This window comes from Myxocyprinus asiaticus, chromosome 37 (genome assembly GCF_019703515.2).
Source record: "Myxocyprinus asiaticus isolate MX2 ecotype Aquarium Trade chromosome 37, UBuf_Myxa_2, whole genome shotgun sequence".
Classification (NCBI taxonomy): Eukaryota; Metazoa; Chordata; class Actinopteri; order Cypriniformes; family Catostomidae; genus Myxocyprinus; species Myxocyprinus asiaticus.
The window spans coordinates 37,442,820-37,467,841 of record NC_059380.1 but is presented as its reverse complement, the minus strand read 5'-3'; the positions used below and the strand labels follow the sequence as shown (position 1 = coordinate 37,467,841).

At 37.6% G+C, this 25,022-nt stretch overlaps 1 protein-coding gene across 2 annotated transcripts in view; it reads right to left on the bottom strand.

Moving 5' to 3' along the window:
• Positions 1-25,022, bottom strand: part of LOC127427844 (calmodulin-binding transcription activator 1-like) — a 474,573-nt gene that overhangs the window by 65,958 nt on the left and 383,593 nt on the right. For both annotated transcript variants that reach the window (XM_051675672.1, XM_051675673.1), the window contains one exon: positions 6,520-6,591. In XM_051675672.1, coding sequence (XP_051531632.1) covers positions 6,520-6,591 — 72 coding nt within the window. The remainder of the gene's footprint in view (positions 1-6,519; positions 6,592-25,022) is intronic.

The following is a 25,022-nucleotide window of genomic DNA, read 5'->3' as shown; positions in this document are numbered from 1 at the left end:
ATTGCATACATAAATGTTTGCTAAGAAAGGCTCTCAAATAAATAAATAAATTCATTATATAATGATTAACTATAAATAGATATTTTACAATAATTATAAATATAATATTTATTTTTCAGAGAATTAAAAAGCATTACATTATTGTGGCAGATGAGTAAAGCACTGATAAGACAATCCAAAAAGTGGCTTTAGAATGCAATATATTATATATTTCCATATCATTGAACATAATGACATGGAAATAATCATCTATTATTGGCCTACAGTTCGCAGCAATTTTGCATTTGAATTTGTCAATCACATCAGATTAACAGATTTATTATAATATTATGATTAAAGGGTTTGTCTAAGGCGTGTCAATATACACATGCATCAGACTGATGCTTTTGGAGCGTTTGGAGTGACAAGTTAAACGAAGTTTGACACTTAGAAAAACATCATGAGACCCCTGCATTCAGAATTGCGCTGCGTCAAGAAAGCCTCCTCATCTTGTGCTGTTGCTGGTGTCAAGCAAGCATGAGCATGGTTGCCTGTACAGCTGGAGTTTCGCTTACTGCTCCCTGCTGAAAACAGGTGGTACTTCAAGCTTGAATTGCTTAGATGGTAGGAATATTCCTTATTATTATTATGTTCCGGGGACTAGATCAATTGCGTCATTTCTTTTAACACGTTAATTAATCACTCCAAATTAATTTGTTAAATCAATAGCCCTAGTAAATATTTATAAAGCATTATATATCAACAAAATGTGTTGTTGATCCACAGTCCGAGTAGTTTACTTTTACTGTAGTCAACACCTCAATTGAATGGAACTTGTGTTCATGAGCATCTCTTTAGCTACAGGTAAAAATATGTACACTCCGACTAACTTGAAATTGAACTTTTGTTTTGTTTCATAATTGTCTTTCATATTTTCATCCCTTACAAAAATCTAGAGTTCTGGCAAACTAGGCACAAACTTGCCACAAAATTGCCATAAATTATTTTCAGATGCAAATGAGCTTGTGATTCGCCGCAAATGTTTGCCAGAAGTTTGCAGCTCTTCACCGGTGGTGGTGAACCTGCAGGAAACCTTTGGCAACAATGGACAATTTGCCGCAATATTGCATGTGAAAATGACCAGTGGCAAATTTGTGGCAAGTTTGCTGCAAATTTCCATGAACTCTCAATTTAGACTGTGGATTTAACACGTTAATTTGTTGCGATTAATTACATAAAAAGCAACACGTTAAATAAATTAATGCAATTAATCATGTCCCTGGACAGAGCCGGCTGCTGCCAGCTATGCTAGGGTGGGCTGGGGGATATTATAGGTGGGCATTAGGGATGGGGGGGGGGGGGGGGTTACTCAGACTACTAATTTAATGTCTTTAATTGCTGTGACATGGTGTAATTGTCAAGATCATAAGGCCCAATATAACTATATTTTACACTTATTCCCCATATTAAAAAATATATTGAAATAAATAAACTGATAGACATTGTATATAATCATAAGATTGAAGTGGGCCCTGACAACTTTACATTTTCAGAGTAATTCGAATTACAGCCTTAAACCAAATTACAAAGACAAATTAGAGTCCCCACGAATGCAAGGATGGAGTGGAGAGAAATAATATCAAGGAGGAAAATAAGGATGAAGTGAAAGGAAATATATCAGATGGAGAGAACAGTAACATATACGATTAAGATCCTAAAATTGTCACAGATGGGAACTGCTTAAAGAAGTACTTATATATTATATTAAATGATGACAATTCTTTCTGTTTGACAGAAGTGTAATAAACAATGATCATGCTCTACAAAGGAAAAACGCAAAATTGAGTTCAGACTGAAACAGGTCTCTTATGATTTGTCCGGTGACAGACGAGTTTGTCTTGTTTGCTGAAATTCTGAGAAACCATTGTGTGAAAATGCAGTAACTACAAAATCCACATCAAAATAATTCAAGCCATTTTTCTCAGTTGTTAGTTAATGAGTATGGCCTTTGTAGGGTAGCAAAGGGTATTGATATTTTTACCATTGAAACTATGTGTAAAGTAATTTAGGGAACACAAGAATTTGGATGGATGGATGGATGGATGGAAAGTAATGCCATGTAAGCACCAAAGGTTATTTTCATGGCAAAAATAGAGTAGTTTAAAGCGCAATGACAAACAATAAACAACAAACTATCACAGCATTGTAAAAATTTGTATTTAAAAGAGACGTAAGACACGAGGAGACAGCATTTCTCATCAACACCGAATTAACAACAGGGGAAACAGAAGCACACATCCCGCAAAACACTGTATCCAGCTATGAATCATGATCACGTACGGTACTATCAGCTAATATTGGACCCGGCGCAACAGAATGCGACGCAGGATGATATGTGCACGGGAGCGGGAAAAAGAAATGACTCGCGGGACTCCAGCAAAATATAAATATCTAAATATCAAAATAGATATTCCTCAAATTTATTTAATGTATTTAAGGTACAGTGTGTTATTCGTGTTATTTGTCTATTGTGCAAGACCAACAAAAACTAAAGTATTTACAGGCACAGGGTTTATTAAAGAAATGTACAAACAAAACTTTGAAACCAACCAAAGGTCAATCAGATATTTGGCAATGTTAGAGTGATAACAAAACTTGTTTTTTTTTTCTCTCTCTCTTTCCAGTTGATTTTTTTTTTCGAGGTGGGAATTGTCAAAAAAAAAAAAAAAAAAAAAAAAAAACACAAAGATACCAGAGCAGGACAGAATCTTAGGGGACCAGGACTGAAAAATTTGCATAAACCACCACCTGCGGGCTTGCGGGTGGGAGCGGGACAAAACGTAAAAGTTGCAGATGGGGCCGAGACAAAATATTTACAAAAAATTTGTGGGAGTGGGACAGAATCTCATGGGAGCGGGTCTGAAAATCCATCCCACGCAGACCTCTACTTTATAATTCAGGTCCAGTATTTCACGAACACCCGCAGCATGATTTTGGGGAGCTGCTGTGAAAGGAGAGGGAGTCAGGGAGATATTCGATAAAAGGGAGCCAGTGGTACATTAGCAGCAGTCACATGGTCACTGCACACTGAGACAGCACCAGGCTTCTTTATGGGCATTAAAAACCTATGCATTGCACAAAAATATCTCTTATTACCGTTGTCGCTCGCGTAACGTCTCGGACTCTCTGGATTGCAGCAGCCACTTCTTGAATGTGTCGTTGCTTTCGGACAATGACAAAAACAGAAAAACACTACACATTTCCTGTGCTGTTTTGTGATTGGTTGGGCAGTCTGCAGCCCACCCATAATGTTTGCAACACACAGCCCGCCCCCATATTGCTTTTAACCAATGCACAAATTGGATTTTGTTTTTGTTTTTTTTTTTACTTTAAAACCATGTTTCCAAAATTTTTGACTGGGTGGGCAAGACTCACGTTTGGGTGGGCTACATCCGGCCCCATCCCCGGATCACAATAAGGAATTTTCCTTCCATAAGAGCAATTCAAGCTTGAAGTATCACCTGTTTTCTGTAGGAGGCAGTAAGCGAAACTTCAGCTGAAAGGCAACGCACAGCTGTACAGAACAAACCAGTCTCAGGCTTGCTTTACACTAGCGATAGCACAAGATGAGAACATGTACTAGCATTCAAACCATATTTGGAAGCTCTTTGCTTCAAACACAACTGGACGGAGCGCAATTCTGAATGCAGTGATCTCGAGATGTGTTTTTCTTGTTTCAAACTGTTTAAATTGTCACAGCGGCCTAAAATGCTGTTTATAAAGTGACACAACCAAAGCGTTTCGTCTCATGCATTTATACTGTACATTGATGCGTCCTTAGAAATGCCCTTATAAAAATATACACGATCAGCCACAACATCAAAACCTTCTGCCTAATATTGTGTAGGTCCCCCTCATGCCGCCAAAACAGCGCCAACCCGCATCTCAGAATAGCATTCTGAGATGATATTCTTCTCACCACAATTGTACAGAGTGGTTATCTGAGTTACCGTAGACTTTGTCAGTTTGAACCAGTCTGGCCATTCTCTGTTGACCTCTCTCATCAACAAGGCATTTCCATCCACAGAACTGCCGCTCATTGGATGTTTTTTGTTTTTGGCACAATTTGAAGTAAATTCTAGAGACTGTTGTGTGTGAAAATCCCAGGAGATCAGCAGTTACAGAAATACTCAAACCAGCCCATCTGGCACCAACATCATCCATGCGATTATCTAATCAGCCAATCGTGTGGCAGCAGTGCAGTGCATAAAATCACACAGATACGGGTCAGGAGCTTCAGTTAATGTTCACATCAACCATCAGAATGAGGAAAAAATGTGATCTCAGTGATTAGGACTTTGGCATGATTGTTGGTGCCAGATGGGCTGGTTTGAGTATTTCTGTAACTGCTGATCTCCTGGGATTTTCACACACAACAGTCTCTAGAATTTACTCTGAATTGTGCCAAAAACAAAAAACATCCAGTGAGCAGCAGTTCTATGGATGGAAATGCCTTGTTGATGAGAGAGGTCAACAGAGAATGGCCAGACTGGTTCAAACTGACAAAGTCTACGGTAACTCAGATAACCACTCTGTGCTATTCTGAGATGTGGGTTGGCACTGTTTTGGCGGCATGAGGGGGACCTACACAATATTAGACAGGTGGTTTTAATGTTGTGGCTGATCGGTGTATATCTCTGACAGATAGATGAGTTCAATTGCAAAATAAATACATTTTTGTGGTCTGTAGGACAATGATCAGCTTGTGTTCAATAATATGAAATGAAATATATGGCCTTCTAAAGCCACTTTTTGTCTCATCAATGCTTTACTCGTCTTCCACAATAATGTAATGCATTTTAATTATCTCAATTATTATTTTTATAATATATATATATTATATTTATATTTATTTATCTTACTATTTAGAATTATCTGATCATTTTGTATTGAATTATTCATTATTCATATCATGTAATTAATTTGATAAAAATGTATCGATTGGCAGCTCTATTAAAAATGCTGTTGATGCGTTCTTTATGTAATGCACAAAATTGAATTGCTTAGAACTTTTGTTTTGACTTCACTTCAGCAGGAACATTCTGTTGAAGATCTCGTTTTGTGTTCAATGGAAGTACAAAAATCATACAAGTTTGAAACAGTATTTTTGGGTGAAACATTCTAACTATTAAGATAATAGAGAGATTTTTATTATTTGCAGGGTTCCCACTCTTTTTGACCTATGCATCTCATTTTTAATTCAGACTGATCAGCCAATGAATCATTCAGAGCACCATTCTGACCCATTAACTGAAAAGAAACCGACTCAAAAGAAGGATTTGCTCAGAAATGGGCTTGCGAACACGTTTACTCTAGACGATGATATTAAAGTGATGAAATATTTTAGAGCTAAGCGTAACTAGATACCAATTATATTCACTATAGAACTCTTCAAGACTTTTCCATGACTTTTAAGATCCCAGCCCTGGAAAACACAACTTTAAAAATTCCTGATAGTTCCAGGATTTCCATGACCGTGTGAACCCTGTATTGGTGTCAAACTAATCTCTCAACCCAACTTGCTGCTTCCACCACTGTCTGTCTAGTGTTTGAAACTCAACAGCAGGTAAAACATGAAACAACTTTGCTGTTGTTTCTTCTGTATTCCTGCTGGAGAGAAATACCGTGTTGGATCCATTAGCCCCGAGCAACACTGTACTTCATAAATGTGTTGTTTCCAGGTTTCAGTGCTTTAATGAGACGCCTTCACCATGACGTGGACATTAGTGACGTTAGATTCATAAATCTTCAGTGTGCAAGTCTGCATTTTAAAAACATTTTCACTGCATTTCTTTTTCTGTGTGCGTGTGTGTGTGTGCTTCTCGTGCAGTGAATTATTGCCCGTCAGCTGTGATTGATGGCGTTTGTTTGCCGTGTTAATTTTGCCAGAGTTCTTTGTGCTTGTGCAGAGTGCTTTTTACTGTTCTATCACGTTGGGGACTTTCCGTTGACTTTAAAATGATATTTTGTAATAATAATTAGACTTTCTATCCCTGACCCTACCCCTAAACATAACCATCACAGAAACTTCAGCATTTTTACATTTTTAAGGCATACACAGTTCTTAATTTCTGTCTCCATGATGGATTTTGCTCACTGTTTGATGCTGATGTTTGAAGCCTTCTGGGAAAATCCATTCCTCTCTCTCTGTGGTTAGATATCTCAGATGTTTGCAGTACAATAGCAGGATCTCATCTTAAACATGCATCTCTAGTTGGTAATATACTCTGACAAACTTGTTTATGCCCCTCAATTACCACTGCTGCTCTCTGACTGTTCTTGCATTTAACAGAGGGAAAGGAAAAGAGAGTTCTGTGATGATGCTTCAAAGCATTATTTCCTCTACCACAAACACAACTGAAAACAAATTGTTCAGTTGTGTATGTGGTGGAGGAAATAATGCTTTTGAAGCATCATCATAGAACTCATGTGCTGTCTAACAGAGTTTAAACACACTGAGGAGAGGAGCAGGACTCTTACCTGAAGCAGCCAATAACAGCGCCGGTGGAACGTGGGAATGATGGAGGAGTGGACATAGCAGCCGTATAGACACTGAAACAAAACATAAAGCAAACCAACAGTTAAACACTGAGAAAAAACTATATGAATACTAATTTCAACACTGAGAATAAACTAGGTACAGAAACTATCAGTTAAAAACTGATAACAAACTTCAAATGCTCAGTTAACCAATGGGAATAAACTACACAAACACACCACAACAAACTACAAAAACCATTAAACACTGAGGAGAAAATCTACAAATAAACACACAAACATAAGTTCAACACAGAAAAAAATACACATGCATCATTCAAACACAACCAACTACACAAGCGTCAGTTAAACACCACAAACTACACAAACCATCAGTTAACAACTGAAAATAAACTAAACAAACCATGTTAAACACTGAGAATAAACTACAAAGAACAATAGTTAAACATTGAGAATAAACTACACAAACACACCACAACAAACTACAAAAACCATTAAACACTGAGGAGAAAATCTACAAATAAACTACACAAACCATCAGTTAACAACTGAAAATAAACTAAACAAACCATGTTAAATACTGAGAATAAACTACACAAACATCAGTTAACTGAGAATAAACTAGACAAGCATCAAAGACTGAAAATAAATAACACAAACATCTGTTAAACACCATAACAAACTACACAAACCTTCAGTTAACAACTGAGATTAAACAATACAAAAACAAGTTAAACACTGAAAATAAACAATACAAATCCTCTTTTCAACACTGAGAATAAACTACACAAACCATCACTTAAACACTGAGAATAAAGTACACAAGCATCAGTTAAAAACCACAACAACCTACAGAAGCCAACAGTTAACAACTGAAAATAAACTACAAAACCATATGCTAAATGCTAAAAATAAACTACACAAAACAATAGTTAAACAGTGAGAATAAACTGCACAAACACTGTTTAAAATCTGTGAATAAACTATAACAACACACAATACAAACACCAGTTAAACACAACAACAAATGACACAAACTATTCATCAAAAACTGAGAATAAACTACACAAAACGTTAGTTAAACATTGACAATAAACTACACAAATATCAGTTTAACACTGAGAATAAACCCCACAAGCATCAGTTAAACACTGGGAATAAATAACACAATCATCTGCTACACAAGCCATATACAGTGCATTCATAAAATATTCAGACCCTTTCATATTTTTCACATTTTGTTATCTTGCAGCCTTATGCTAAAATGCTTTAAATTATTTTTTTTCTCATCAGTCTATACTCCATACCCCATAATGACAAAGCAAAAACCAGATTTTTGATAACTTAAGCAATTTTATTACAAAGAAAAAACTGAAATATTACATTGATTGACATACAGTAAGTATTCAGACCCTTAACTCAGTATTTAGTTGAAGCACCTTTGGCAGCGATTACAGCCTGAAATCTTTTTGGGTATGATTCGACAAGCTTTGAACACCTGGATTTGGGGATTTTCTGCCATTCTTCTCTGCAGATCCTCTCAAGCTCTGTCAGGTTGGTTGGGGACCATCGGTGGACAGCCATTTTCAGGTCTCTCCAGAGATGTTTGATTGGGTTCAAGTCCGGGCTCTGGCTGGGCCACTCAAGGACATTCACAGAGTTGTCCCTAAGCCACTCTTGCGTTGTCTTGGCTGTGTGCTTAGGGTCATTGTCATGCTGGAAGGTAAACCTTCGGCCCAGTCTGAGGTCCTGAGCATTCTGGATCAGGTTTTCATTAATGATATCTCTGTATTTTGCTGCATTCAGCTTTCCTTCAACCCTGACCAGTCCCCCAGTCCCTGCTGCTGAAAAGCACAGGTGATGAATGGTGCCTGGTTTCCTCCAGACATGATGCTTGGAATTGAGGCCAAACAGTTCAATCTTTGTTTCATCAGACCAGAGAATCTTGTTTCTCACAGACTGAGAGTCCTTTAGGTGCTTTTTTGTGTCTTGCACTGAGGAGAGGCTTCCGTCAGGCCACTCTGCCATAAAGCCCAGATCGGTGGAATGTTGCAGTGATGGTTGTCCTTCTGCAAGTTTGTCCCATCTCCACGCATGATCTCTGGAGCTCAACCAGAGTGACCATCGGGTTCTTGGTCACCTCTCTTACCAAGGCCCTTCTCCCAATATTGCTCAGTTTGGCCGGGCGGGCAGTTCTAGGAAGAGTACTGGTTATCCCAAACTTCATCCATTTAAGAATTATGGAGGCCACTGCGCTCTTGGGAACCTTTAATGCAGCCGACATTTTTTTGTAGCCTTTCCCAGATCTGTGCCTAGACACAATCCTGTCTCTGAGCTCTGCAGGCAGTTCCTTTGACCTCCTGGCTTGGTTTTTGCTCTGATATGCATTTTCAGCTGTGAGACCTTATATTGACAGGTGTGTGCCTTTCCAAATCATGTCCAAATCAATATTATTTGCCACCGGTGGACTCCAATCAAAGTGTAGAAACATCTCAAAGATGATCCAGAGAAATGGGATGCATTTAAGCTAAATTTCAAGTGTCATAGCAAAGGGTCTGAATACTTATGTGATATTTCAGATTTTTATTTTTAATAAATTTGCAAAGTTATATACAATCTGGTTTTTTCTTTGTCATTATGGGGTATGGAGTGTAGACTGAAATAATTAAAATAAAATATTTTAAAGCATTTTAGCATAAGGCTGCAACATAACAAAATGTGAAAAATGAAGGGGTCTGAATACTTTCTGAATGCACTGTATTAAACACTGAAAACAAACTACACAAACATCAGTTAAACACTCAGAATAAACTACCACAACATTAAACACAACAACAAACTACACATACCATAAGTTAAAAACTGAGAACAAACTACTACACAAACATCAATTAAACACTGGGAATAAATTACACACACATCACTTGTGCACAGAATAAATAACACAAACATCTGTTAAACACCACAACAAACTACACAAACCATAAGTTAAAAACTGAGAATAAACTGCATAATCATCAGTTGAACACCACAAAAATACATAAACATCAGGTAAACACTGATTTATTTTATATTATATGAAATTATATGATAGCATATGATATGATATATATTATATATTATTCATATTTCATATGAATCTCTTTATAAACAGATGAATGGCCCCATTGGGATGTGATCTTTACATACTCACTTTATGTGTGTGTATTTGTGTGGCTGTCATTGCCTCTGTTCCTGTGTATGTGTGTGTGTGTGTGTGTGTGTATATAACTAGTGTCCTTCATAGCTGGTCGATAACTGGAACTGTAAGTCTATTTACAGCACTGAGCTACGAGAGTTGTCTTGGCTTGTATTGTACATTCCAATGGCTGAATTTTACAGGAATGAATGTAATCTCAATGCGCGCACACACTCACACACACACACACACACACACACACACACACACACACACACACACACACACACACACACACACACACACACACACACACACACAGTAATAAGCATAATAAAAAAAAAATGCCACAGGATGTACACTGTCTCGCAATTATAAATTGCATACTGGTACATGTAAAATACACACAAGCATGCTAAACATGCATTAAAACACATGTTTCTCTTATAGTAGCAAATTTGGTCACATTTACCACTGACCCCAACACCCCCCCTCCCCCTTCAGCGGTGTGTGGAGTTGATACGGAGGTGTTTGGTACCAGTGGGAATTATGTAAAGGTGTTTGGTAACTGTGAGATTAGGAGATGACAGCTTCAGAGGGCATTATTTGCCGTCTGGGGCCTTAGACAGATGCCAGGAGGCCACACACTAAGCAATTAAAGCCTAATTACATTCACACGATTAGATCAACGCCACTGTCGTGTCTGAGAGACACTCCTACGCACAGTAATACACACACACACACACACACACACATACACACACACACACACACAGAGACGCCAAGGTGCCTTTCAGTTGGGTATAACTGCACTAAAGTGCAAGCAAATATCTCAATAGGGCTTTTGCATTTTGCAGACTTGGAGGGAGTTTTAATTTTACTGCATGGACTTTTAATAATCATGAACCTCAAACCTCTGAAAATATTATTGACATATCATATGCTGACATTTACAATGACACTGTATGTCAAGGACAACACTGAAATATCCAGGAGGCCTTGTTAAGACTAAAAAGGAGGCTCACACCAAACTCGTTACATTACGATGAGAAATTTCTAGAAAACATACAGTATATAATAAATAACAAGATTTTTCTTGCTCTTATGAAATGAGTACCATGTAGACAATACAAACCATTTATTGAAAGAAATGGGTTAAAACAAGGGCTGTGGGGGGCCTGGGTAGCTCAGTGGTAAAGACGCTGGCTACCACCCCTGGAGCTCGCTAGCTCGCTAGTTCGCTAGTTTGAATCCCAGGGCGTGCTGAGTGACTCCAGCCAGGTCTCCTAAGCAACCAAACTGGCCCGATTGCTAGTGGGGTGCGTGGTGAGTTGAGCATGGTTGCTGCAGTGGATGGCGTGAAGCCTCCACACGCGCTATGTCTCCATGGCAACGCGCTCAACAAGCCACGTGATAAGATGCGCGGGTTGACGGTCTCAGACGCTGAGGCAACTGGGATTCATCCACTGCCACCTGGACTGAGGCAAATCACTACTCCACCATGAGGACTTAAAACACATTGGGAATTGGGCATTCCAAATTGGGAGAAAAAGGGGAATCAATAAAAACATTTTAAACTAATTAATCATAACATTTTTCTGTGATTAATCGCGATTAATCGTGATTAAATTATGATACATGATACATTACAACAAACATTAAAAAACTCATCATAAATATATTTACTTTATACTTTGTCTCAAATAACCTGCAAGAAATTGTATAGTCATCACTTATTTTAGTTTATGTTTTTTTTTTTTTTTGCGTTTTGAGTTAGACACATTTTTACAGGTATTAATCTTTGATACAAGTATCATGCCATAAAATCAGTGGATATGTTATTACAATTTGGATAAATGGGCATTTTCAATTCATATCAAACTTTATTGGCAAGAGAAACTTAAGTGTACATTGCTAATTCATTATTAGACACTATAGCCCTAGTTAAAATATGACACAATATTGATGTCACAACCTTGAGTACATTAGCATATGGCAGCCCGGATTTACATATTAACGACTATTTAGTATTCAACAACTTGGCTTGGGTGTTTTTCGTAACTCATATTACATGCAATGCGGTTAGCCAAACATAAGCAGCCATTTGCATATAGAGGTCTTAAAGGTATAGTAGCATAAACTTTCTGTTTAATTTGAGGGATCAGAGAGAATGTGGAAAATGATCTGGAAAACGAAACTGCAACTGATTTTAGTATTAAAAGTGAACTTAAAAATAAATATAAAATAAAATGCTAAAAAATAAATAAAACATGGCCCCTTTAAATTACACAAAAATAATATAAATATACATCTGGAACACCTGCTATGACATTTTCACCTCTTAAGAGTTTGCATCCATGCATGTGATAACCATCTTATTATTCTATTATAGTCCTAGTTACACATACTGTATTATGGCATAAAATATGAATTGATGTTGATTAAATTCTTAGGGTAAGAGGTAATACATTTTAAAGAATTTGTATTAATTAACTGATTAAACTAATTGAAGTATTTGACATAAACGGACAAGTGAGTTTATATTTTAAATTAAATGGAATGGAATAAGAAATTTTTTTTCCTCATAAACGGTCAAATATGCCCCTGAAAATCAAATCCAGGGTCCATATTTTGCCCCTTAATGTAAAAAGTTAATTTCTGACACTGGATGTTACCAGTCCATAATGGCTTTTTTACTGTCGCAGTGTTCACTGTAAATGTGCACTTGCTACTCTAAAACACTAAGTTGTGCTATAACCATACTATTTCAATAGGTGGTGAAATTTCAATCTCTGAACGCATCAAAGCTCACACTCGCGAGAAGCAGTTTGCTACTGCTAGTGGGAAAAACAGATATACTGTATTACACTACCGTAACAAACATCAACAAACTTGTATACTGGTATGCGTTTAATTAAATGTGTTTAAAGACATTATTTTTACATAACTTTTTGCATTTTGTACATTTACAATTTTTTACATTTACTACATCTACTATTCAACTTTCAACAAGAAAACTTTGTGCTCTTTGTGCCTAGTGCTCTTATGGACATCTTTCTACATATATGCATTTTACATCCTATAGCTCAACTGGTAGAACACTGCACTAGAAACACCAAGGATATGGGTTTGATTCCCATGGAATGCATGTACTGATAAAATGTATGCCTTGAATGCAATCAATGAAGTTGCTATGTGAAAAAAAATCTGCCATATGCACAAATGTAACTGTATAATTTTACCTTTTCATTTTGAGTCTATTGTCCACTGAACCTAGTGTAGCACACACCAGCACTTCACAGAATTTGTCTAACTACTCACGCTCTATACTGCTATCTAAAGCTGCTGACAGAAATAGAATGCCAAGTAGTGTTGTACAGAACCAGCTGAACAAGTCAGTGTATTTGAAGCATAAAAAGAGTTGATCTAAATCTGCTTTATCCGTCTGAACTTTAACCTAAAGTTTCACTTAAATAAATCATCAAACTGTCCTCATATCAGCACCAAATGACCATGAGCATGCACAGATAACGGCAGGATGAGAGGATGCTGCGTCTGCAGAAATCAGGGGCTAAAACGACACTCTGAAAAACACCGGCACGGGCGGTTCACCAAAAAAACCAATGCTGTGGTTTGACGCTGATCAGCGGAGACAGATCACAGAGAAATTGATGGGAGCAGGCCGTACCGACACACATGTGTGTGTGTGCTGGTCATGTCTCCGCCTGAGTAAAGACATGCTGTCCGTGGATGTTAATGGCGATCCGTCGTCAGGGCTGGGCGAGGGCCAAAGGCATTAAGCGGAATCGAATTCCTCCAAACTAGCTTTAATCAGCAGGTTTTTAAGGTTAGAATTACTCTCTCTCTTGCAGAGCCAAGGTTAAACCACATGCAAGAGTCAGTCGCTGAGAAAAGGGGGATGATGTCATGGCTGTATGCGTGCAGCATGAAGAGTTAGGAATACTGATGCGTATTGACGTTTGTATTTTTGGATTGCCGGATCTTTTATGCACCCTGTGCTGACACCCAATAAGGCAGTCACACCAGATTTTAAAGGGATAGTTCACTCTAAATGAAAATACAATAGAAGTGTAAGCCTCAGTCAACATTCATACATGAATACAATGTACACAGTGAAAAGCATACAGCTTAGACGTTTGTATTCTTTGTATTGAGCCAAGAGGTAAATCAATGACGTTAAGATCCTCCAACGGTCAACCATCGTTTTCGTCCACAGGATCACACGAGAAATGGCATGTAGCGTGCGAATGCCTATGTGCCCTGAAATCAACCCCAATCAGTCGAATTACTGACAAGCGCCACCAGACATTTTGAAAATGAAAACTTTTGGCAACTCTTCAACCTGTAAACCCACTTCATCAGGTAATTACTCTTAGATATCAACACCAATGATATCTATAGAGCTACCGCTACACTGGAAGTTCAAAGACGAAATCTTCAAGATGGCTGTGCGCTTGTTTCTGGCGCATAAGGTGAATACTCCCAAAAACCAATGGCTATATAAAGAGAGGGAATTAAAGGGAGAAAGCCAGAGGCAGTCTGCTCATGTAAACACTTCTCTTATTTGAAAAAGAACTGTCCGTTTCCTTAGGACACAAGTCCAGAAAACCTTTGCTTACAACAATCATTTTATTCTAAAGAAATAGCATTCAAGCCTCAAGCGCTGAACACTTGCATTGAAAACATCCTCTGGCTAAAAGTCCTTCAGTCTGTCAAGAGCGCCTCTCCTTTATCTAATCGTACAGATGCTCTCCTCTCTTCCCGTTCCCTCCTTCTTTCTCTTATCTCCCCAGCTGAGGGTGGATTTTTATCAGGTGCCGATAAGGGTCATCCTAAGGCGGGTGTGATTTGAGGCAATGGAATGGGCGAGGCAGAGCCATTGAGAGTCTGAAGAGGCACCAAACCAAATCCCCGCTGATTGTGCTGACATACAGTTAGCACCTGAGGGAGCCAATACTCAAGAGGAGACTACTGATGAAGAAGGACAGATACACTCTTCTGTCTCTCTTTCTCCTCTACGCCCCTAAAGGAAAAAGGCACAAGTTTCTTTTCATGGTCAATACCAATTCGAACTTGCAAATGTCCCCAGGACAGGTAGCCACAGCGAGGCTTTGTAAAGCAGTGTGGGAATTTCCTCTTGGGACAACAAAGGGTCATTTCAACAGTCCGGTTGAACTGTTTTATCTTTTGTGGAAATGATGAGCTACTGTAAATTAATGGAAAAACATATATAATACATTATTTTATCGGCTCCAACGTGTTTACCTTCCCATGTGGCGTGACCGGAAATGTGTTGCATCAGCAGCATGGGAGACCAGGGATCAGATCCCGTGTTGAAACGAAGTAATTGCGTCCACATAATCAATGATAAGCGCGAATCAGAGGTTGCATTTTTCCCCCTAACATGAAATTTTTACTCCACTGATGGTTAAGTTGAGGTTCACAACTAGCTTTTGGTGCCCCTCCATGAACAATACACCTGGAAAATGGAGCTCACACGTGTCAGTATGGGCAACAACACTTGCCGCTTTGACCACTGGGGACAGTGTTTCACATTTCGAGCACAGACCGAATTTAGCAAAAGAAGTCAACCTACTGTCTCTGATTTCACTGTGAGATCAGTCCATATGAGGTGGCGAAATTGAAAGATATTGTAGGACTTGGCTTGTACGAAAAGGTATGACTTTTATTCCCGAAAAAACCAATCAACAAACAGAATTTCAAATCGATACAATACAGGCATCAAATTTTAGCTAGTCTTCAATCCAACACTTTATTTTAAGAAAGGAAACGTCATTGAAAAAATGTGGTTACTCAATCCATACAGTATTTATGCAATACAAACAACTGATGTATGTCAATAATCTGTAATACATTTCCCTCTTCTCGTTCCAAACACTATGTTTACTTTTTTCTGTGGTACACAAAATGTATTTTCCTTTTAAAATCATGGTTAGGTTTAGAATTTGGATAAAGTTTGGATAAGGATAGGTTAGACTTCAGAATAAAAAATAAAAAATGTTTTATTGATTCTACGAGAGTAAAAGTTGTACATTTTTGTATGAGCAAACTCATAAAATTTCTTATGATTTAGCCATCTCTTACTACTATTATGAATTTGTCATGAGGCCAGGTTGGAAAAATCAGCCTTATGCTATTATTATACATAGCTATTGTTATGTAAAATTTAAACATACATTTTTGCACATTTGGACAGACATTGAAACATACAATATGGACGTACTGACCATATATATATTAGTATAGCTAAATTTGTACTATTTTGTAGACATTTATATTATAAACTTATTTTTATAGTTGCATTTTTACTATTTTTTAGACATCTTAGATCCCTTAACCATACCCCTACCCCCCAAAATAACCACTTTTTAACTATATTAGAAAATGTAACAGATCACGCTGTTAATGTACACCATGCAAGTCAATACATTTTGTCTGGTAAACCAGTTTTTAAGGGTTGGTTCACCCAATAATTTTACAGTCATCATTCACTCACTCTTAACTATAACTTTCTTTCTTCGTGTTCAAAATATGTATAGCAGAATGTTCAAGCCACTCTTTTCTATAGAACAAAAGCAGACAGTGACCACAGGCTGTCAAGCTTGGAAAAGGACAAAAAAGCACCATAAAAGTTACATAAATGTAGTTTAAATTAAATGATTCTTTCGTTTTTTCGTCTGTTCTTCACACAAAACTCATTTAACTACATTTATGGTGCTTTTTTGTCCTGTATGAAGCTTGACAGACTGAGGTCACAACATGCTTTTGCTGTATAAAACAGCAGCTTGGACATTCTTCAAAAGTTCTTCTATTTGTGTTCATGGAAGTAAGACGTTATATGGTTTTGGAACAAAGAAATGTGAGTGAGTAAACGATGACAGAACTTTGAATTCCTTTAAGCCTAATCTTAGTCTGAAACAAACTTCCAGTGGAGAATCATCATACAATGCGAATAAGACTGCAGAACATGGCTTGGTTAATGTGGAAATGGTGATTTAGGGATTCTGTAGTGCTTTGCACTGCAAAAATGTTTTTTATGAAGCCACTAGCTTCACTCCTGACCCCTCACGTCCCAGCAGCCATTAATAATGCAAACGTACCTAGATGAGAATGTCGCCAATGGTGTAGGAGAATTACTTATAGATGGACATTAGCACAGGAAATAGAGCAGAGGACGAGGCAGAATCGTCTTTACGGTAAAGGTCAGTGGTCTTCCACATTCTGTCACTTCCTGTGAGAGTGTACCCTGCTCACCTCACAGACCTTGACCTCCAGGATCATCATCGACCGCGTAGAATCTTGCTTTGTTTGCGCAGGCTCGAAAGCACTTCATCCTAAGATCATATGAGTATCTGGGGCTGACAGAAGCCCTCGAGAGTTTATGTGCCTAACGCCGTTAAAGAGAAGGAAATGGTGCCAATCCTTTTTCCCAGGGCCTGAGCTTCAGGTGGCCAATAAGGAAAAGCTCTTCTTAAATTCAGTTCAGCTATAAATCACAATTAACACATTCACAGGTCTGACCCCTAAATGATCTGTCTGCCGGCTAATATTCCCACAGCTCCGGCTGAAGGAGGGGACGGGACAAGAGCGCAGCCTGGAAAAAGAACAACTGAGCGGGAAAAGTAGGACGAGGGAATGATGAAGTGTGGAAATTGAGGAAAAGGGCATTAAAGAAAGAAAAAGAGAGAGCATAAAAAATTAAAGAGCAAGCGGAACAAAAGAGAACAGAGTTAGGGGCCGTTCGCACAGGAAGCATCCTGCGATTCCATCTTGGCTATTTTACAATCTTTGGTTTAATTACATGCACATCACTCTGATGTCTTTGGGAATTGTCTTGCTGTTTCTTTAGTGTACCGCAACATGAACATTGTGCTTTTTGAAGCACTATTTCAAGGTCAAAGTTGTTCAATATTAAAAAATATATCTTGATGTAGGGGCCATTCACACAAGATGCATTTTTGCATTTCGTCAGACAAAATATATATATATATATATTTTTGTCATTATTAACCCACCCTCATTTTGTTCCAAATCAGTATGACTTTCTATCTTTAAGAAACACAAAAGGTGCATTTCTTTAGAAGTTTGAACTATTCATTTAATTGTTGGTCTACGTACTCATGCCTAAGGCAAATGTCTGTGTTAGGGATGTGCCCAAAGCCGAACACCTTATTCGGAAAGGCACGGATAATGACTTCAAAACGAACAACAGATTCATCCGAATAATATAAAACATATTAGTTTCACTAATTATCCAGAAAACACAAGGATAAAGCAACATTTTAAATAAACATATCCAAAATTACAAAAAATGTATGCATATGTGCAGCCAATTTTTCTAAAGTGTAAACCGTTGTGATTTCAGATCGGATGGGCGCGTTCTCAGCTCCGTTTGCGGTCTCTGTTAATTGTGTGTGTCTGGAGCTTCTCAAGTGTAGCATTAACTAAGATACGACATCATATACACTTTCCACTTCTTGAAATGTCTATGTTAATGTATCACAGGATTCACACATGATTTTCATGTATTTATTTATAGCCTAAACCTGAGCGCAATGTTAAATTCCTGACCTGAAGTGATTTCACGTCGGAGCTCATCTAGCTGTCTCTTAAAGTTGACCACATTTATATTCACATCAGCGATTAAGGTAATTAACTGGTTAAGACTTTATTCCAAAAAAATGCTCCATAAAGGTTTAAATGCTCCATAGAGTATTCATCTATTCAGAATATTCCTCCTTATGTAAAATGAAGATACTGAAACATGCTTTTCTTCTTATTTAAACTGTGCTAAATTTGAGAATGTTAAGTGTTCTTGAACTCTGGTAAGGTGCTGTATAAATTTAACATTATTGTTGATAGACTTATGGAACTTTCACCTGATTGTAGACTATATTGATTTTATTTTAATTTCTTTTAATGTTTGAATTTGTATTTTTTATTCACTGCAAAAATGTGTGCTTGACATTTAACAATTTGCTTGACACCTGCCTCCAGAATAATGTTGTTATACAAGAAAAGACGAACGGAAATTCTGTTTCATGCAGATATTAATATCAGAAATAACAGGAGAAACCACAACATATTCCACAGTTAATGTGGCCAACAAATTCAGCTTCATCTGGTAAGAAAAAAAAAAGGATAAAATAATATTTTTTTAAATAATAATTGTAAATTATTATTATTATTATTATTAGGCTATTATTATGAAAAGGCATACGCAAGGCATATTTTATTAATAGAAACTATAAATGTAAGAGTAATACTTAAAAATGGGCTTTCATTTAGTTTTCCGTAAACGCACTTCCGGTTTAAGCCCCGCCCACACCCGGTTCTATCTGAATACAGAGACAGATACAGATAATTTTGTCATATGAACAGATACAAATATAGATACAGATAATGGCTCCGCTGCACACCCCTTGTCTGTGTTTTAATTTCTCATAGCACGAGCTGCACGTTTTAAAGACAGCAAGTCAAGTTAAAAGGAGTTAATCTTTACTTGTCAAGACCTCTTGTGTTCTGTCAAGGTCCCTTTTCAAGGCAAGTCAGTCCATTCGGCAGACTTGTTTAGAACGCTCCTTGACAGCTATTTTCTATGGATACAAGTGCCATTAAAGTACAGCTCCTATCTACTTGAATGGGGAAAAATGGAAATCTCCAAAAATGTTGGTCAAGATCAAGATCAAAGAACATTTTTCAAATTAGCAGTTAAATCTGACAACAATCGCTTCATAAATTGTTCTTCTTTAGCTCAGATCATGCAAAAAAAAAAAAATAAAAAAATAATAATAATAATAATAATAATAATTCTGTCTGGCCAGTTAATGAACATGCATGTTCTCGAGTTAAATGACAGGTGATGTCTGAAAGGTGATTGGCTCTTTTACTTTTGAGGCAGGAATTCCTTTTCTACATCCGCCATATTGGGTGTTCTAATTTCTCCCATTAATTTTTAATACAAGTGGTCTGTCTCAGGCTAAATAGTCTCTGGCTCCTTCAAGCTGATTTGAATGCAGTATGAATGGCCCCTCACTGTATGCACACAAATATCCTACTTGTTTTATCTTCTCTACACCAAATGTGTCCAACATCGCTTGAGGCTACATACCTGTACATGCGAGGAATCGAAGCTGCACGTTATCTAAGAATACATTCACTAGAACGGACCAAGCTTTGAGCTTGATAGCGAACTTCAGCAACATGCAAATAAAATCAGTTTAAAATAAAGTAGGAAAATTATTGGTATAAAATTAACTTTGCATAGGTTGTTTTGGAATTAAAAATAATTGTAATTAATTTACACATAGTTTATGTTTAGCTAAAACTGCTTATACATATTACAGAGCACCTTAGAGGACATTGAGGACATTTATTTTCTAATATAGTTTTGTGTTCTCTTGCAGTAGTATGCATTCCTTCGCAATAGTTTTACATTCCCTCACAAAAAGTTTTGCGTTCCGTCGCAATACCTAAATCCATCCTGTAAGAAAATTAACCATGGTTTTACTACAGTAACCGTAGTTTTGCTATGGTATTTGTCGTAAAACCATTACCACAAAATTGACCATGGTTTAACAGTTTTAATATTTTAACGATGATATTCGTGATAAAACTGATACAGGAAAACATATGGTAATAAAAATGATATAATATTGCGAAGGAACGCAAAACTTCAAAATCATAACAACATAGTTAGAAACAAAAGATGACTTTAGTAGGACAGAGACCAGTGACATAACAAGCTGGCATAGATATAATGGTCAGAAGTTATTTGAACATACCACATGCTGTAACAGTTAAAACATTCATTTTAATCGTAAAAATATCATACATAAAATATCATGAAATATCATAAAAATCATACACATGATTTGCAAGTAAAAATATAGAAACAGGAAGTCCATCAACTGAAGGAGCTCAGACAGACATGCTAAAAGTGTGTGTGTGTGTGTGTGTTTGTGTTTATGAAGGAGTATGTTGCCCGAACGTTAACAGGTTCTTGCCAGTTGTGGGACATAAAGAGAGAGAGAGAGAGGAACTGAAAGCTGCATATTTCATATAGCGTAAGAGGAATGGATAGAAAACACAATTTCTTTGGGCAGGGGCTCAGCGCTGATAAAAAAGCTATTTGTATTCCACAGTCATTCGGAGAATTTGGCCTGTTTGGCGGCTGCATATTTGTAAACACAGGCTCTTCGGAGCTACTTAATCTTTCAGTACACAACTGCCGACTATGCCATGAAAAAATATATATAAAATAATTTTTTAAAAAAAACATTTGGTGGAGAAAGTTATATACATGTTGCATAGTAAAATTGCTTATATATTCTCTCTAGCTTTGATATACGACGGAGAACCATGCTGTGATGACCACGATCTAGACAAAAAAAACAACACACTACCTTCATAAAGAAGATGATTTTGTTTAACTGACATACTCTTTCATGATGTGTCTGGGATCAGTAAGCATGAGAGAACATACACACACACACACACACACACACACACACACACACACACACGCACGCACGCACACGCACACGGGCAGGATTGCATACTTATTTCTAGGTAATTGCACACACACTCACACTTTAGGTCAGTGTGTTTGTGGGTAATGGCTTGCATGGTTAGTGGGGCGTGATCAAGCCAATCAGAGCTCCACCTGTCAGCGGGTATCTCTCTGGCCCTTGGGTACGGCCCCCAGATGCTCACTTCTCACGCATACACACCAGTTAAACCTTACACATACACATAAACAACAGTAAGCCAGCCAGCCAGACACGCACACGCAGCCAGACTAAAGTACTGATGAATACAGACCATCGTCTAACATGATGTACATGTTGTGTTATGTCTCATGATGTTTCCGTAAAAATTTCTTAAGAGACATATAAGTGCACTTAAATGAGACAATTGCTGACATACAGCAATGTGGATAGTATAGCTCGGATATATTTGGTATTTATAATATAAAGTATAAAGTAATATCAATAGAAAATTATAATATAAATATATAAGTAAGCATTTAATAATATAATTATGTTCAGTATTTATATATAATATTTATATTAGGGCTGTCGATTTAACGAGTTAATTCGGTGTGATAAATTGTATAAAAAATAACCTGTTAAACAAATGAAAGCAATTAATCATGTCCCCGGACCGTAATATGGGATATATGTACCATCGAAGCAATTCAAGTTTTAAGTACCACCTGTTTTCAGCAGGGGGCAGTAAGCGGATCTCCAGCTGTACAGGCAACCACGCAGCTGTGCAGAGAACAAACCACACTCAGTTTTGCTTGACATGAGAATGTGTTCTTGCATTCAGGCAAGCAATTCCGAAAGCAGGCATGGCAAATCTGAGCACAATTTGAGAAATTGTTGAGATCTTTAGTATCTAGAGGAAACTACCACCCCTGGAGTCGCGAGTTCAAATCCAGGGTGTGCTGAGTGACTCCAGCCAGGTCTCCTAAGCAACCAAATTGGCCTGGTTGCTATGGAGGGTAGAGTCACATGGGGTAACCTCCTAGTGGTCGCGATTAGTGGTTCTCGCTCTCAATGGGGCGTGTGGTAAGTTGTGCGTGGATCGCGGAGAGTAGCATGAGCCTCCACATGCTGTGAGTCTCTGCGGTGTCATGCACGACGAGCCATGTGATAAGATGCGTGTATTGACGGTCTCAGAAGCAGAGGCAACTGAGACTTGTCCACTGCCACTCGGATTGAGGTAAGTAACCGCGCCACCACGAGGACCTACTAAGTAGTGGGAATTGGGCATTTCAAATTGAGAGAAAATGGGATCAAAAATAAAGAATATTTAAATAAATAAATAAATAAAATTAAAATATCTTCTTAGCAATTTTTCTTTCCTATGGGCACATCCACATTGGTTATCTTGTCTGTACACAAACTCAGACATTCAGGGGAAAAAACTGCTTCTATGGCAACACAAGTTCCATAAACAATGCAACTTTTTCTTTTAAACCTCCACTAATGAACATCACCATCAAACAAAACATGAAAAACACTCCAAGACAAAAAAAAAACAAAAAAACATGAGCAAGTATCAAAGTGTTTCTTGGACAATATAGGAAGACAGCCTAATTAAAAACAAACATGATTCTGACAGCGGAGGACAAACGCGTGAATGGGGCCTCATCGATCTATGCTGCTGCCAAGTTTCAGCGAAACTGTTGGAAAAGAGACAGCAGGAAATCTAAGAACAAGAAAAAATTGAATGCGATGAGAAAAAGTGCCTGCTTTCCACACAGTGACACGAGGGATTACATCCAACCCCTTTCAGATGAGCCACGCAGGAAATTCTCTTGTATTCTCAGCTTCCTCTCTGCTTTGCATGACAATGTGGCGGCTATCTAATCAAAACCAAACAGCGGTGGGGAGAGCGAGAGCGAGCAGAATACCTGCTTTCGAAATTAAGGCCGATGTGAGGAGGCAAAACCGAGGAAAAAATAGCAGGTATGAGAAGAAAACAGAGCAGAAGAGCCGACGCTGAAACCTCATAGGTGTATCCATTCTCCTCTGAAGTTTCACAGATTTTTAGGAAAATTAGTTCCAAACTCTTAATTTTATCCTCTAAAATGCTAAGTAGGTAGATGCATTTATTGAAAGTGACTTCAGGGGCATTCAAACAGAACACATTCTTGCATCCAAAAACAGCAAGACAGAGCACAACGGAATGGACGTTTTTTTAATGTTAAGCCTATACAAATTATTTGTATTTTGAGCTGTGGCGTGAAATCGCTGGCTTATGTCGTTCATCCTTGAGTCGTTACGTCATGTCCATAAAGACAGGAAAGAAGTACAGGCTGTCACGTGTTCCGGCAGGAGAAAATACGCCCAGTCAGTCACTGTCATGCTGTTCAGGACAGCATCGCTGCAGTCTGGATAGATGTATATCTGTTATCTGTTTGGCGTAGTTGTTTACATGCTATAATGCTTGGATGTGTTTTCTGGTAGGGCTGTTGAAGCTTATATTGGTTGTCATGCTTTTATGAATCGAACATTACTCACGTGTTAACCGATCGTGATGTATCTACGTTGTCGGGGGAAAGTTACTGTAACATGTTTACAAATATGTATGACTTCTAAAATTGACTTTCTGTAATTGTTATATTGCATATTTAGGCATATTATTATCATGTTTAATACAGTACATTTTATCCTTATCATTACTGAATCCTCGTTTTATTTTTTTAAGTTTACGGTGTTATTGTGTGCATTGCATAGACATACTATTGTAATATTACTGTTCATTTGCCTTATCAACTGAGGCTGTACAATATAATATAAAAATACTAAAGTGTTCTATTGAACTCATATCAAGAGTTTCACCTATTAAATTGATACGTGTAGTACAATACAAACATTAATAGTAGATAAAACACTTGAATAATCATATTAAAATATGCTGTTAACTGGTGGTGGTTTGTTATCAATGTAAAAGCGCTTTGAGTGTGGTTTCAGAAAAGCACTACACGTGTAAAATTCATTCATTCATTCAAAATATGTCAATAAGAGTGGTTTTTTTTATCTTCATCAAAGCAAGTGATATTTCAGTTTTAAATGTTTAACATAACATCAACATGAAAATAGCACATTATGACTCCAGCTCTGAGTATCTCCCAGTCATGATCACACACAGGTGATGTCCAGGTATGCTCACATCATGAGATTCATCTGCTAGAAGAGCAGTGCCGAAACACGACTGACGTAAAGTGTTCTTCTGCAAATTGCTTGCAATTTTAAGTTTCAACCACAGATGTCGCTAGAGAGCACAAAGTTATGTAATGCAGCTTTAAACAACATAAAATGCTGCTGAGGTTCTATACTTTTTTTCTAAAAATCCCCTTAGAGAACAGGGGCATGCAATAAATTTAGCTTTCCCTCGCAATAGTTTGCAGTCTGTCGCAAATAGCTTTGCATTCCCTCAAAATACGTTTTGTGTTCTCTCGCAACTGTTTGCATTCCCTCACAATACGTTTGGCATTCCTTCACAATAAGTTCTGTGTTCCTCCACATGTAAGTTTTGCGTTCCCTTGCATTAAGTTTGCGGTCCCTTAAACTAAGTTTTGCATTATCAAAATACGTTTTGCATACCCTTGCAATATGTTTTTTTTTGTGTGTTTTTTGTTCCCTCACAATAGTTTGCATTCTCTCACAAAAACGTTTTGCATTCCCTCTGAATAAATTTGCGTTCCCTCAAAATAGTTTTCGATTCTGACAATAAGTTTTGCGTTCCTTTT